The sequence below is a fragment of the Cetorhinus maximus genome, chromosome 18, assembly GCF_964194155.1.
Source record: "Cetorhinus maximus chromosome 18, sCetMax3.hap1.1, whole genome shotgun sequence".
NCBI lineage: Eukaryota > Metazoa > Chordata > Chondrichthyes > Lamniformes > Cetorhinidae > Cetorhinus > Cetorhinus maximus.
This window is the reverse complement of record NC_135896.1, coordinates 94,100,522-94,116,413: the sequence shown is the minus strand read 5'-3', so window position 1 is coordinate 94,116,413 and position 15,892 is coordinate 94,100,522. Positions and strand designations below refer to the sequence as shown.

Here is a 15,892-nt window from a genome sequence, read left to right as displayed (position 1 = left end):
AACAAATATATGTTTCAATGCAGCACATAGTTTGATGACATTTCTAAACTGAAGAGACATGATTTATTGATGAGGATCATCACCTAAGCTGCGAGAAAATTGAACAATTTGTTCAATACATTTCATGTTATTCTATTAAAAAGGCTATGTGCAGCAACTTTTGATTTCACACATGCTGTATTGTGGAGTAAAATGTAATTTATATTTATGCTCAATGTACAATAATAAAATATTAACACTTCAGAAAAATTTAATTCCATACAGTTCGAGCGTTGGGTACTGTTGTAGCTGAAGGGGTTATTGGCAAAAGGTAACCCCTAATCTTATTTTCATTGCAGAAGCTAATTGGACTAAAAGTATCATGGAGTATATTTTCAGGTTGACACTGCTACTATATGCACTTGTATTAACTGTATGCTCTTCAATGCAGGTACTCGTCCAGTTATTGAATTGGTTAATACCTGTATTAAAAAATAGCACACAGAGGGATTTATCACCAATGTGTTAAGCATTTTGGAACAGGGGCATTGGGGGGCAAAAAGGAAAACTGTGCTTCTCACAATTTTAAACCAGCTTGAGTGCTGCTACAAAACTGCCTGACAGGCTAAGAAATTGCAGCCTCTAGGCTAGAAAACCGTTTCCTACGGTAGGCTGAGGTAGTGTTGAGTCATGGTCCTAAGGGTCATTTATTTAGTGCCTTAACTGAATGTTTTTTGAGGCAGTAATAGGAAGTTAATTGGTTATGAAAAGGGTGTGAATAGCTGCTATTTGTTTGGATATTCTATACTGTGGTACTTGGGTTAGAGTATAAATTTGAGCTAATTTCTAAGAATCCAGTGTTATGGGAGTGCTTTCGTAAAGAAATGTTATCTGCTGATTACTTTATTGGCTTATTTAGAAATGGGAGAGGCCCAACTTGAGGGTTAAAAAATAAAAAATACCTGGAAAAACTCAGCAGGTCTGGCAGCATCGGCGGAGAAGAGTACAGTTGACGTTTCGAGTCCTCATGACCCTGGTCATGAGGACTTGAAACGTCAACTGTTCTCTTCTCCGCCGATGCTGCCAAACCTGCTGAGTTTTTCCAGGTATTTTTTATTTTTTGTTTTGGATTTCCAGCATCCGCAGTTTTTTGTTTTTATTTTTGTTTTTACCAACTTGAGGGTTGCCATGTTTGTAAAAACATTGCCTTAATAAATTAAAATTCTCCTGAGGTTAACATTCTTTCTCTCCTGTAAAAAAGATGAAGATTTTGAAGAAGGACTTATCCTTAATTACAAGAACTGTGTTGTAACACACACAACACTCTTTTCCAGTTGCAGCTTTTATGCTTTAGGATTTAATATTTCATGTCCTGTATCATTATATAACTTACTTGTACCTTACTTATATCTTGCGTGAATAATGCAGACACAGTATTCTTTTATAAAAAGCAGCACAGACCTTTATGTTTTTGATTAATGAACTATAAAAGTTGAAATAGTTCATAAAATCACAAAATAGGTTATATAATTGAACTTCAGCAATGGGCTGCATAAGCACTTAATGACTGCCACTAAATTAGCCGAGGATAAAGTTGAAAGAGGTCAAGAAGTTTTTGTAGATATGCCCAACCAATGCAGAGCACCAGGCAACAAATCAGACTACTGATTTACAATAGAGTACAAGTCAGAGGGAGTCATATTAACACTGTATAGTGCACTGCACACCTTGAGTAGTGTCCAATTCTGGTCGCAGGCTCAGGGAAGCTGTGCAGACGCTAGAGACAGTTCAGAGAACAGTCATGAGACAAAACCCAGTCACCAAAGGTCTGGGTTATGAGGCAGGACTGAAGAAACTTGAAAGTAGGCAATTGAGAGGCAATCTTACAGAGATATATTTAAACGGCCGAAGTGGAGAAGGGTTCCATGTGAACATTAGTTGAACCTGGGTCAGTCAGTCCTAAGAGTTGTTTATTTAGTGCCTTAACTGAAAGTTTTTTCAGACAGTAATAGGAAATTATTTGATTATAAGACCATAACATGTAGGAGCAGAAGTAGGCCATTCGGCCCATCGAGTCTGCTCCGCCATTCAATGAGATCACAGCTGATCTGATAATCCTCAACTCCACTTTCCTGCCTTTTCCCCATAACTCTTGAATCCCTTACTGATTAAAAATCTATCTCAGCCTTGAATATACTTAACGACCCAGTCCCTACAGCCCTCTTTGGTAAAGAATTCCACAGATTCACTACCTTCTGAGAGAAGAAAGTCCTCCTCATCTCTATTTTAAATGATCCCTTACTCTGAGATTATGCCCTCTGGTCCTCGAATCTCCCCACAAGGGGTAACAATCTCTCAGCATCGACCCTGTCAAGCCCCCTAAGAGTTCCCCCTCAATAAGGCTGCCTCTCATTCTTGTAAACTCCAATGAGTACAGGCCCAACTACTCAGCCTCTCCTCATAAGAAAATCCCTCCATCCCTGGGATCAACCTAGTGAACCTTCTCTGGACTGCCTCCAATGCCAGTATATCTTTCCTTAGATAAGGGGACCAAAACTGTTCACAGTATTCTAGGTCTGGTCTAACTAGTGCCTTGTATAGTTTTAGCAAGGCTTCCCTATTTTTATACTCCATTCCCTTTGAAATAAAGGCCAACATTCCATCTGCCTTCCCTATCACCTGCTGAACTTGTATGCTAGCTTTTTGGGATTCATACATGAGGACCCCCAAATCCCTCTGTGCTGCAGCTTTCTGCAGTCTTTCTCCATTTAAATAATATTCAGCTCCTCTATTCTTCCTGCCAAAGTGCATAACCTCACACTTTACTACATTATATTCCATCTGCCACATTTTTGCCCACTCTCTTAACCTGTCTATATCCCTCTGTAGATTCTTTGTTTCATCCTCACCACTTGCCTTCCTAACTATTTTTGTGTCATCCACAAACTTGGCGATAGTATATTGATTTCCCTCATCCAAGTCATTAATATACATTGTAAATAATTGTGGCCCCAGCACTGATCCCTTGTGGCACTCCACTAGTTACAGGTTGCCATCCTGAAAATGCCCCCCCACCGTAACACAACTCGCTGTCTTCTATTAGTTAGCCAGTCCTCTATCCATGCTAACATCACCAACACCATGGGCTCTTACCTTATTAAGTAGTCTTATGTATGGCACCTTATTGACCGCCTTTTGGAAATCCAAACATATTACATCTTGTGGTTCCCCTTTATCTATCCTGCTTGTTACCTCCTCAAAGAATTCTAACAAACTTGTCAGGCATGATTTCCCCTTCATGAAGCCATGCTGATTCTGCTTGATTATATTATGCATTTCTAAATGCTCTGCTATTACATCCTTTATAATAGACTCCAATATTTTCCCAATGTGTTAAGCTAACTGGTCTATAGTTACCTGTTTTTCGTCTCCCTCCCTTTTTGAATAAGGGTGTTACATTGTCAGTTTTCCAATCCTCTGGGACTTTTCCAGAATTTAAGGATTCTTGGAAGATTACTACCAGTGCATCCATTATCTCTGCAGCTATTTCCTTTAATGTCCTACGATGGAACTGTGAGTAGCTGCTATTTGCTTGGCTATCCTTTTCTGTGGTACTTGGGTTGTTGTATAAATTTGAACTAATTTGTAAGAATCCAGTGATGTTTAGCTGTCAGGTTGTCAATTCTTGTTGGACATATTCCTGGAGGGAGGATCATAGGATGTTAAATCATGTGATGTTTGATCACACAGTAATTGCCAACCAATCAGCATCTTTTTCTCCTGTAGCATAAATTGCTGTGACTGTTTGAAATTTGGTATTCTTGTATTTGTCCTGATGAGTGCAAGATGAAAAGCTTCAGCAACATATGTGTGTCTCTTCAGCAATATTCAAATTCTGTACTCACAAACGACTGTTAGTTATTATTCTTATGTTTGTATTCACTCAAATGCCACTATCATGTGTTTGAATAACTTAAATTTGGAGGTGATAATTGTTACTCTACTGTAGGTAAATGCATTTTTAATGTATTAATACATTAAGCTGGGGCACGTGGATTATCTTGCTATAAGTGAGCAGCTGTTTCAGCCAATAATGACTGTGATGTGAACAGGGATCCTTCTTTAGCACATGCAGGGATAATAGGATTTTTAAAAGATTTTTTTTTACAACTCTACATTTTCAGATGAATTAATATAGTTATTGTAAAGAGCTCTGATCCGTTAAAAAATTAAATAAACCACTAATGAGGTTCATACACAAGCTGTCAAGCTATATTGGTTTATGTTTGGGGAAAAAAAAAAGCAATTTACAACTTTTTATACTAAATCTATTCATTTTAAAGAGTGTATTTCAATTTATGAAATGGGGGCTTGGAACGTCTCAAGATTTTTGAATGAGCTTGGTTTGTAGAATAGAAATTAATTTAGAAATCAAAGAACGCATAAGAATAGAGATATTTAAGGATAAGTATGTTTAAATAAAAAAAATACTCCCGCGAGATTTCTACATAATCAAATGCAATGAGAAACAGAAAGTACATTCCACCAATTGTACAGAAAACAGCAATAGAAGCAACTTGCAATTGCAGATTTTGTGCATTTTATGACTTGTTTCAATATACAGCAAATTATAAAAATAAAACCAAAATAAAGATAATTTAATTCACTGGCACCTACACTCCACCACAGAAACCCAGCTTTTAAGTAGGTGAGGTTTAGTACTCAGGGATGAGCATTGAAGCTGTCTGCCTCCTGTGCTAAAGCACATTATGCAATAATGAATTCCCCCTCTCCCAGTGGCTGAGATAGTCTGCCAGGGGACTGTGGCTTGTGGCTCCTCTCTCTCCTTCAGTTACTGGAGACTGGGTTACTCAGTTCCAACCAATTAAAATACTAACAAACCCTCAAGTGTGCATAATCTGTGGACTATTAGGGAGAGGTACATTTGTATTAAGTGTCAGAGAACTGGGCTTCAGAAGCAACTGATGCCATTCTGCAGCATCAGAGTAGATGAAGGATCTCTACAATGTAGTCACCGATAGGCAGTACTAGGCAGTTCAGAATATGGACACAGTGAAGGAAGTGACCCTCCATAGGAACAGCAGAGAGAGGCAGGATGAACCGATGCAGAAAGCCCCCAAATTATTGGAGTTAATTGGACAAGTATGAAGTCGAAAGTGATAGCAACTTGGGAGGGTGGCCTTGAGCATTATTATGGAATCATGCAGCGTGGTGCAGCAGAGAGGGGTCAGGGACAGGTCGATTACAAGAATATGAGATTTGCCACATCAAGGTTTTATATAAATTCTTCATTACTTGGTGACCTATATATTTTGTACCTTTTGCCATAAATCTCAGTGTTCCAACACTTTTTTTTATGGCCTTATCCACTTGAGGTACAATTTTAAAGGAGGTGCGGGAATCAAAAGACCTGGGGGGTAGGGGGGTTACATACAGAATTCTTTGAAGAAGGCAGGACAAATTAATAAGGCTGTTAAAAAAGGACATAGGATCTTTAGGGTGGGAAATAAATGCTGGACCAGCCAGCGAAGCCCACATCCCATGAATGATTATTAAAAAAAAGACAAAACGAGCACAAAAGCACAGCACATACGTCAAACATTTATAGCTTCAACTGGAATACTGTGTCAAGTTCTGGGCATCACGCTTTAGGAAGGACACCAAGAGCTTGGAGACGGTGCAGAGGGGGTTTACCGGAATGGTAACCATGACGAGGGACTTCAGGCACTGAGAAAGACTAGAGAGCTGGGATTGTTCTCCTTGGGGCAAAGAAGGTTAATGGAGCTTTAATTGAGGCATTAAAAATCATTAAGGGTTTCCAGAGAACAAATGAGGAGAAACTGTTTCCATTGGCAGAAAATACACATTTAAGGCAACTATTTTGTGCAGCAAGTTATGATGATTTCGAACACTGCCTTTAAAGAGGAAGCAGATTCAATGACAACTTTCAAAAGAGAATTTGATAAACACAAAGTGCAGAAAATTGCAGCGCTACGGGGATATACAGCACTAGCTGGATCGCTCTTTCAAAGATCCCGTACAGACATGATGGGCCGATTGGCCTCTTCTCGCGCTGCAACATTCTATGATTCTACAGGGTGAGGATGAGGAGTAGAAGTTATGCGACAGACTGCTTACCTTTTATATTTTATTTCAAAACATTCCTTTATTCAGTGTTTCACATCATTTCCGTTTTCACAAAAGGAAAATGAGGCATTAGGAAAAGTGAGTGAGCTCATAGAACAGCACGAATCTCTCCCTTTGCGGGCAGAGGGGAGAGGGAGGGGAGTGCGCCAGAGGGGATGTGTCAGGCTGTCTGAAAAATCTCTGGTTCAGGGACTGACAGCTCTTTGGTTAAGTTTAATCCAAGCCTCCGTGACAAAAATAATCACAAGAAAAATTGCTGTAATGTTGCGGAAATTAAACTGCACAGCTTAGGGCCCCCTTCTAAGGCTGAAACAGCTGAATTATGTTGATATCAGGTGGCCTACTTTGATCAGTCTTTGGGCAGAAATCAACACCAGTGTATTATTTGCGTAAATGCAAGAACACTGCATTCTTTGGTCTTTTGCATGGACGGTGGAGCTATGTTAATGAGCGGAAACATACAAAGGAAGTGACAGGAAAAGAATCAAGGAGATATGCATGTCTGATGGAGTTCTAGCATAAAGCAGGCTTATTTTGGTGCAAATTTCAGTAGAAAAGACAGCACAACTCTGCATTTCTGCACAGTTGATTTCTGATTCCTTATTTAACATTCTCTGCAAAACTGCACTCCCTCTGGCCATATTATTTGTCATTGTTGCACACAGTGAATGGAAGGAATCCCAGAAAATAACTCGAGAGACACCAATTCCCATTTCTAACTACTGTTGTTCTTTGAGGTTATTTTTATTTTCAATGTCCCCTGCCACCCTAGTTTAAATGAATTTTCACTTATCTAATTATCTGTTTTTCCCATTCATTAGGTCCCTTCTTGCTCAGCTTGTAGCCCATCCATGTTGAATGGTTAGCATCATCTGCAGAACTAGTTTCAATGTCCCATAAAACAGCAGCTTGCTTCTTGACACCACCCCTTTGGCTATGTGTTGAGTTCCCCACTCGTCCTATCATTTCCCATTCGAACACACAGCTGGGGGAGTAATCCAGAGATTATCATCCTTGAAATTCTGCTCTTCAATCTGTTTCCTAATCTTCCACTGTTGGAATTCAGGAGCTGCTTGAGCTTTCCCACTCTCAGGTCTTAGCATCCTGCGGCTCACGCAATTCAACCCATTCTCAGCCATTGTTTATCTCTTGGTTTGCCATGCCTCTAGAAAATTAAATAGTCCAGTATTTTTAGCATCGATGCCCTCATTATCTCCTGATTTATCTCTGACCTACAGTATAGCTACTGTTAGGGGGCCTATAGACTACTCTCACCAGTGTCTTCTTCCCCTTGCTATTTCTTACCTCCAACCTTAATGGATTCTACATCTTACAATCCAAGGTCATTTCTTGCTATCGTATTTATTCCATCTCATACTAACAAAGCTACCCCACCACCCTTTCCTTCCTGCCTGTCCTTTCGAAAAGTCACATACCCCTGAATATTTACTTCCCAGCTTTGATCTCCTTGTAACCATGTCTCTGTAATGGCTATAAGATCATACCCATTAACCCTTAGTTGTGTCGTTAATTCATTTATTTTGTTACATATACTGCATGCGTTTAAGTAAAGAGCCATTAATTTTGCTTTTTTTTTACCTTATTTCCCCCTTTGACCCTATTTGCTGCTTTTTTTATGTTTGTACACTCTGTCCCTTCCTGTCACATTCTGGATATCATTACCTAAATATCTGCCCTGCAATGCTGCCATATCCTTTTGCTTTGTAAGCCTACGTATCCCCTCTCCAGAACCCTCCCCCCTTTATTTATTGTAAAGCCCTCTCTATAGCCCTAGTTATTCGATTCCACTTCCCCCCACCACCACCCCCACTCCAAGTTCCTCTCCAGCCTGAGGAAATGTCCTTAACCCTGGCACCAGGCAGGCAACACAGCCTCCGGGACTCACGCTCACAGCTGCAGAGAACAGTATCTATCCCCCTTAATTATACTGTCCCCTACCAATGCTACGGCCCTATTTCCTCCCCCCACTTGAATGGCTCCCTGTACCATGGTGCATGGTCAATTCTCTCAACCTCCCTGCAGTCCCACTCTTGTCCACACAGCTTGCAAGGACCTTGTAACTGTTGGACAATTGCAGGGGCTGAGGGTCCTCAAACGCTACCCTCTGGGTCCACATACCTGCCTCACCTGCAGTCACACCCTCCTATCCCTGATCACAGACCAAATTTGAATTGCCTAATCTGAGGGGTGTGACCATCTCGTGGAGCATAAGTGTCGAGGTAACTTTCCCCCTCCCTGACGTGGCGCAATGTCTGCAGCTCGGACTCCAGCTCCTCAACTAAGATCCGAAGTTCCTCGAGCTGCAAACACTTACTACAGATGTATTTGCTCTGGATCACCTTGGTGTCCAATACCCACATGCTGCAGCAGCAACACATCACCCGTCCTGCCATCACTACCGCATTTTATTTTTTATTAATTAAGTAGTCTAGTATCCCTGCCCTTTACATTTTATTGTAATTAATATTATTTTACACCAGTGTCAATCTAATACATAACAAGCCCCACTTTTAGGAAAAGAGTGAAAAAAAGACTAGAGATCTAAACACAAACGAAAGTCCTTACATTTACTTTAAAGGCTAGAAATACTCATCAATCCTAATTTCCCTGCACTCGCTTCACTACAACTTCCATTTTGATTCTTGCCAATTATAGTTATATTCAATGAACCTAAATTTCCTTTCTTACTGCATCAGTTTGTCCCTGGACTCTAATGTTGAAAGATCCAACAGAATGTTCCCCAAGGATTAGCATAGGAGGAGAGATTACACAAACTGGGTTGTATTCCCTGAAGTTTAGAAGGTTAAGAAGTGCTTTGATCAAAGTTTTATAGATGTTATGGGGCACTGATAAGGCAGTTAGAGAGAAACTATTTTCACAGGCAGGGAAATCCAAGGCTAGAGGACATAGTCTGACAATTAGAGCCAGACCTATCAGGAGTGAAGTTAGGAAACACTTCTACATGGAAAGGGCGGTGGAAGTTTCGAACTGTCTTCCATAAGCACCAGTTGATGCTAAGTTAATTGTTAATTACAAATATGAGATTGATTGATTTTTGTTGCTCTGGTATATGGAGTTGGGTCACAAATCAGCCATGATCTCATTAAATGGTGGAACAGGCTCAAGCGGTAGATGGTCTATTCTTGTTCTTAAGTTTCCATCTCAATTGACCATTGTATTTTTAGTTCAAAATAAGACTTTCCTTTCCCAGCAAATACTGATACCACCCAGTCAAGCAGCTGCCAGGTCCTGTGATTCAAGATCCAAGGCAAGTATCCAGTAGTGACCTCCTTTAACACAGTGACGTACAGCAGTCAGCCATTGTTGAGTCTCAAATGATCAGTTTGAAACCCTAATAAATTGCATTCTTCTCAGTGCCACAGCAGATCAGGAGCATGTTAATTTGGGAAAAATGATAGCTTCATGTGCTGTTGGGGTTTTCTGTACTTTGGGGAAAGGAGCAAAAAAACATAAATTTTGTGCAATCAGGGAAGAACACCCTCAGTAATGAACTTGGGTCAAATCAATGGTACAAAACACGTTCCAATGGCATAATAAGGGACTACGTAACTGGAAGGATTTCAGGATGCCAGCTACACCTACCTCTTGGACCAGCAGCAAAAAACAAAAATGCAAAAAAAGGAAAGGCTTTGCAGTCCTTCTCCATGTTCCAAGAAATGAGAATTTATAAAGTACTCCCAATACTTTTTTTTAAGCTGCTAAGTAATTGAAGTTAATTAGATCAATATTCTAAGATCTACCTTCACATCCAGTGCCGCTTGTGTGTTCATTATTGCTTCCTATGCAAGCACACAAACAAAAAGTGCAATTACTTATGCAGATTTTTTGATAAACCATCCCAAAACTGTGAACCATGACAATTGTGTGTTGGCTGCTAATTGTTTGTTCTGAAAACTGAAGATCAAAAATGTGACCACTTAAACAATACTCTCTTCTCCTGCACACAAGCACTAAATGAATTTAATACCTGTCCAAAGACAGAGAAAAAGTAGAATATTCTGCAGCTGGAATATTGGGCTGGATCTTTATCCTTGAGGCAGATACCCGGAGTTGGGGAAATTCACAGCTCGGCCCACCCGCCTCGGGAGAAAGTGCCCGCAAGGATGGGACTTTCATTAGGAAAGTGGAAAGTTACCAATGAATAACTGTTTTTAAAGTTTATTTTTACACATCCTACTGTCACTATACAGTTAATTGGTTCTATAAAGTGTATAGTGGGTGAATGGGTATGGAAGTGCCATAGCTTGGCATGGGGGGCATGAAGAGGACCTTTTGAACTTACCTTTCAAAATGTTCCCTCATACAGCCTATCGTTCATGATACCTCTGACGTATCTCTTTGAAAAGCTGGCCTGACTCCATGAAACTTGTGGAAAATTAGGACGTGCCTATCCCAGCGATGGAGGTGGCCAGGTCAGGAGTGCAGGGTATGGGCTCGCGACCCAAACCAGCCCGCACCCTTACAAGGTACTCCTGAAAATCGGTAACCCCGGGAATGGATCAAGAATTCTGGAATCAGGATTTGCCCGGCTGCTTGAAGGACTCCCGAGTCTTCCCGTCTCAGTGAAAATCCAGCTCATTGTGTCTGATTCTAGGCACCGCTCTTTAGGAAGGATGTCAAGGCTGTGGAGATGGTGGAGAGAAGCTTTACTGGAATGGTACCGGCAATGAGGGACTTGAGTTATGTGGAGAGACTGGAGAAGATGGGGTTGCTCACCTTGGTGCAGGATAGGTTGACAGGAAACTTTACAGAGGTGATCAAAACAATGAAGGTTTTTGACAGAGTAAATAAGGAGATAGTGTTTTCACTGGTAGTTGGTTCAGTAACCAGGGGACATAAATTTAAAATAATTGACAAAGGACCAGAGGCAACATGAGGAAGCCTATCACAGAGCAAATCATTGCGATCTGGAATCCACTGCCTGAAAGGGTGATGAAATCAGATTTAACAATAACTTTCAAAAGGGAATTGGATAAATAATTGAAAGAGAAAAACTTGCAGGGGAGTGGGGCTAACTGGAAAACTCTTTCATAAAGCACAAGTACAATGGGTCGAATAGCCTCTTTCTGTGCCATATGATTCTATGAAGTTTACAATTGTCAACACCCACTGTTGCAGCTAATTCTGGACTGTTCAAACGTGAATTATGCATTCTTCAATTTGCCATCATGCAATTAATTAGGTTCATGGTATCTTACAAAATCAGAGTAACATGCTTAACTTCTATTCAAGCAGAACACATCCCTATTACTCCTGTTAACTTTCGAAAAATAGTTAATATTGTACACTTCCCTCAACTTAGTCTACTGCATTCGCTGCTCCCAATGCGGTTTCCTCTACATTGGAGAGACCAAACGCAGACTGGGTGACCGCTTTGCAGAACACCTTCGGTCCATCCGCAAGCATTACCCAGACCTCCTTGTCACTTGCCATTTCAACACTCCACCCTGCTCTCATGCCCACATGTCCGTCCTTGGCCTGCTGCATTGTTCCAGTGAAGCTCAACGCAAACAAGAGGATCAGCACCTCATCTTCCGACTAGGCACTTTACAGCCTTCTGGACTGAATATTGAGTTCAACAATTTTAGATCATGAACTCTCTCCTCCATTCCCACCCCCTTTCCGATTTTCCCCCCCTTTTTGTTTTTTCCAATAATTTATATAGATTTTTCTTTTCCCACCTATTTCCATTATTTTTAAATGTATTTCCATCCATTGTTTTATCTCTACCTTTTAGCCTTTTTCGATCCCTTCCCCCCACCCCACCCCTACTAGGGCTATCTGTACCTTGCTCGTCCTGCTTCCTACCCTTAATTAGCACATTCCTTTAGATAATATCACCACCTTCAACACCTCTTTGTCCTTTTGTCTGTGACATCTTTTGGTTATCTCCACCTATCACTGGCCCTCTATCCAGCTCTACACCTCCACCCCCCCACCCCCTTAAACCAGCTTATATTTCACCTCTCTTCTATTTTTACTTAGTTCTGTTGAAGGGTCATTCGGACTCGAAACGTTAACTGTGCTCCTATCCACAGATGCTGCCAGACCTGCTGAGTTTTTCCAGTTGTTGTTGTTGTTGTTTGTGTTTAATATTGTACATTTAGTTTAATCCTGCATGTGCACATCACGAGGGGTGAGTGATCTGGTTAATCTAGACTTGGAATTCAGATCATTCAAAATTCAGCTTTGCTCCATATCCAAAGTTAGTGTAAAAAAATTCGCTTCATTGGTAAGCAAAATCTCAATGATTTCACCAAAGAATTGGAGCTGTGCTCTCCACTGATGTGAGGGAGCCATAGGCACGCCACTACTGCATTGCTGGAGGATTAGAAAAGAACACATATGACACACAGGACAAAGTATACACCATCTACCTTAAAGTCAGATGTTATCCCTGCCAATACTTCACCAATTGTTGTCAAACACTAAAGTGTAAGCCTCAGAATGATGACTACCAAACTGTCCATGTTTGTGTAGAATTGCCATGTTATGAAGTTGAGGGACACACCTCAATGCTGCTACATTTCATTAAGTAAAAGACAATGGTCATCACACATAGAAAACAGTCCAACTCAACGATTGCATGGATTTCTATCTGTACAGCCATACATCTTTTTAACATCTTCAGTGAGTGTAACCAGTCATCAAGATCTTCATTAACAAAGCAAAGAGGAGCAGAAAAGAGTTGTTACTCGGCTTCTAAAAGCAGGTCATTTTTGTGAAGTACTGTTCAGTTTGCACTAAAATGACTAACAATGTAAACTTGACAAGTTTTATACTCTTTTGAAAGCCGCCAAACCTAGATTCACAGAAATCAACCAAAGTCAGCTCAATTGCAAGCCTTCAGAAACTAGTAAAACTGGGCAATTACCTTGATTTCATCAACCTCATCGGGTACTATCTTGTACGCAGATACTGTTCCTCCCAACCTACAAAAGAAAGACATGGAGATGTTAGTTCATTTTGCTTTTTCACCATTCAGTCTCACTACAGAGATTAGCCACTATAGTGGTTTGCTGGCTGTGGCGATCTTCCGAGGTCAGTAACGTGCTTCCAGGGTGTTGGATAAATACAAATTTTATTTCAAATTATCTGTCAAGTTGTGGGTGCTTAACTTCCCCCTCCAATTCTCTTTGGGCATGCCAGCCTGGATCGGGTGTTTCTCAAGGTCAGGATTGAACTGTGCCAACACACATTGATGCATTAACATGCCGAAGTATCAATAGATGAGATGAGATTAAACACAGGGGGTCAATTGTGATATTGACAGACACTGACAGAAGTGTAGTAGCTTACACTCAACTGAAGAATGGCGTGTGATGTTGCAACTGAGGATGGGGAAGGAGAGAAAACCTCAAGAGTGGAGCAAAAGGGTTGCGGGGTTGGGGGGGGGGGATAATGAGTTAGCAAGAGAATAACATTCTAAAGCACTGAAAAACAAAGCAAAGCATTGAGGATTGATTTTGCTTAATGCTGCGGCCTAACAGGTCTAGGACAATGATCAAAGCAGGAAGAAAGATGCTTTTTGAAGTAAAAAACAACACTTGTAATTTGGATTGTAAAGTGCCTCATTGCCACAGTAGGACACAACACTAACTGATTAGTAAAAATTGTAGGAGGGTGAAATCATTCTGGTGGCAATGTTTTCCCAAGTGTCCAGTAAGGATAGGATAGCTAAATCATTTGTTACATTAGTACAGAAATATTTTTCTTATTTATCCATTTATAAATAATTACTGAAGATCAGGATAATCAACTGCATATAACAACTTACATTAAAACAGCATCTTTTATGTAGTAAAATGTCCCAAGGCACTGAACAAGAGCAATATGAATTAAATCATTTGTGGCACTGTTTGACAGCAAGCCACAGAAGGACCAATCAAGAAAGAGCCCCAAAAGTTTGAACAAGGAGGTGCATTTTAAGGAGCATCTTAAAGGAGGTGACAGAGTTAGAGGGGAGAGGTTTAGGGTGGGAATTCCAGAGTTTCGGGCCTTGGTGGTTGAAAACACAGCCACCGAGAATGGAGTGATTATAACTGGGGATGCACAAGAGACAGGAATTGGAGGAGTGCTGGTATCTTGGGATCTGTGAGTCCAGTGAAGATTACGGAGGCAGTTGGGTGCGGGGGAGCTGGAGACATGGAGAGGTTTGAAAACAAGGATGAGGATCTTAAAATTGAGGCGTTGTTAGACGGGTAGCCAGTGAAGGTCGGCGAGAATAGGGGTGAAGAGCAAGATGCACTCAAATTTTTTTTTTAATAGTGCATGGGCAATTTAAGTATGTGGCCCCTTTAAATATATTAGCACGGCCGCACATGTGCGGTAATTTAAAAGGGCCAACTTGTGCATAGCCTGCACAGCAACATTCAGGTTGCTTAGAAGGAACGTTGTTGATGCAGGAATGATATTTCAAGTGAGTTAAAATCCGAGCAGCAGTGTTTTGCATGAGCACAAGTTCACCTAGGGTGGAAGATGGGAAGCCCACTAGGAAAGGATTGGACTAGTCAAGCTTAGAGATAACAAAGGCACGGAGGAGGATTTCAACAGGTGAGCTGAGGCAGGGTTGGGGTTGAGCAATGTTACGGAGGTAGCAGTAGGCAGTCTTGGTGATGGTGCAGAGATGTGGTCAGAAACTCAACTTGGGGTCAGACACAACACTGAGGTTGCGAATAGTCTTTCTGAGATTAGGACTGTTACCAAGGATGGGAACGGTGGACAGGGAATTCAGATCGTGGCAGAGTCCAAAGACAACTGCTTCAGTCTGCCCAATATTTAATTGGATTTAATTTTGATATGCATAGAATAAGTTACTCCACTCCTGTTAAGATTATCCTTTGTCAAGGATAAAGCAGCAGTTGCCATCATAAAAATACAGCAAAACCAGGGCAAAACACGTTGCGCTGGGACAGTACATATACCAGGGAGTGATTTTAGTGCTGTAATCGAAGAGAAAGCTTCAGACAACAGTTATAAACTGCTCGTGCATTGCTTTAATGGTTTATGCCACTATCAAAATCCTTTTCAATTAGATTATTCTGTTGTAATTACTTCCAAGTAATCTTAACAAAATGAGTGCTGTCAAGACCACTCAGTGGCACCATTTTACCTCTTAGTTTATATCAAAACATGAAATGGTCTATAACTGTTCTGGGCAAAATTAATTTACTACTATTCGCTCTTTGAAATTACTGATTAAGAATGCACAAGTTCAGAACTAATTATTTCTGGGCATACCTTATGTGACCTCACGCACTGCAGCACATAAAATTTGATGACAGTTCCACGCATTTGATCAAATTTTATGATATTTCGAAAGGAAACTAACCATAGCCATTAAAACATGTTCACTGGCAAGCAGTCACTTAGTAAGTTATAGCAATTTTAACAGTAATTTAAATGTCTAGTAACACAACAAAAAAGCATGGGAGAGTCAGGACCAAATCTCTTTTAACAGAGTGCCACAATGGACAGCCTGGCAATTTTCCACTTTGTCCGGAAGATGCCAGTGTTGTAGCTGCACCGAAAGAGATTGGCTAGAAGTGCGGCTACCATGTGATATCACACGAAGTGAATCGAATTGGTTGAAGATTGGCATCTGTGATGATGAGGCTCTCAGGGGGAAGCGGAGGTGGATCAACAACAACGTCTGGATGCAAATGCTTCAGTTTTGTCTTTTGCATTGGGATGCTGGGCTCCA

General features: G+C 40.8%; 1 protein-coding gene across 10 annotated transcripts in view; it reads right to left on the bottom strand.

Moving 5' to 3' along the window:
• The window catches only part of LOC144693365 (gephyrin), a 447,589-nt gene that overhangs the window by 209,515 nt on the left and 222,182 nt on the right, over positions 1-15,892 (bottom strand). For all 10 annotated transcript variants that reach the window (XM_078563214.1, XM_078563208.1, XM_078563215.1 and 7 more), the window contains one exon: positions 13,064-13,121. In XM_078563214.1, the coding sequence (XP_078419340.1) occupies positions 13,064-13,121 (58 nt within the window). The remainder of the gene's footprint in view (positions 1-13,063; positions 13,122-15,892) is intronic.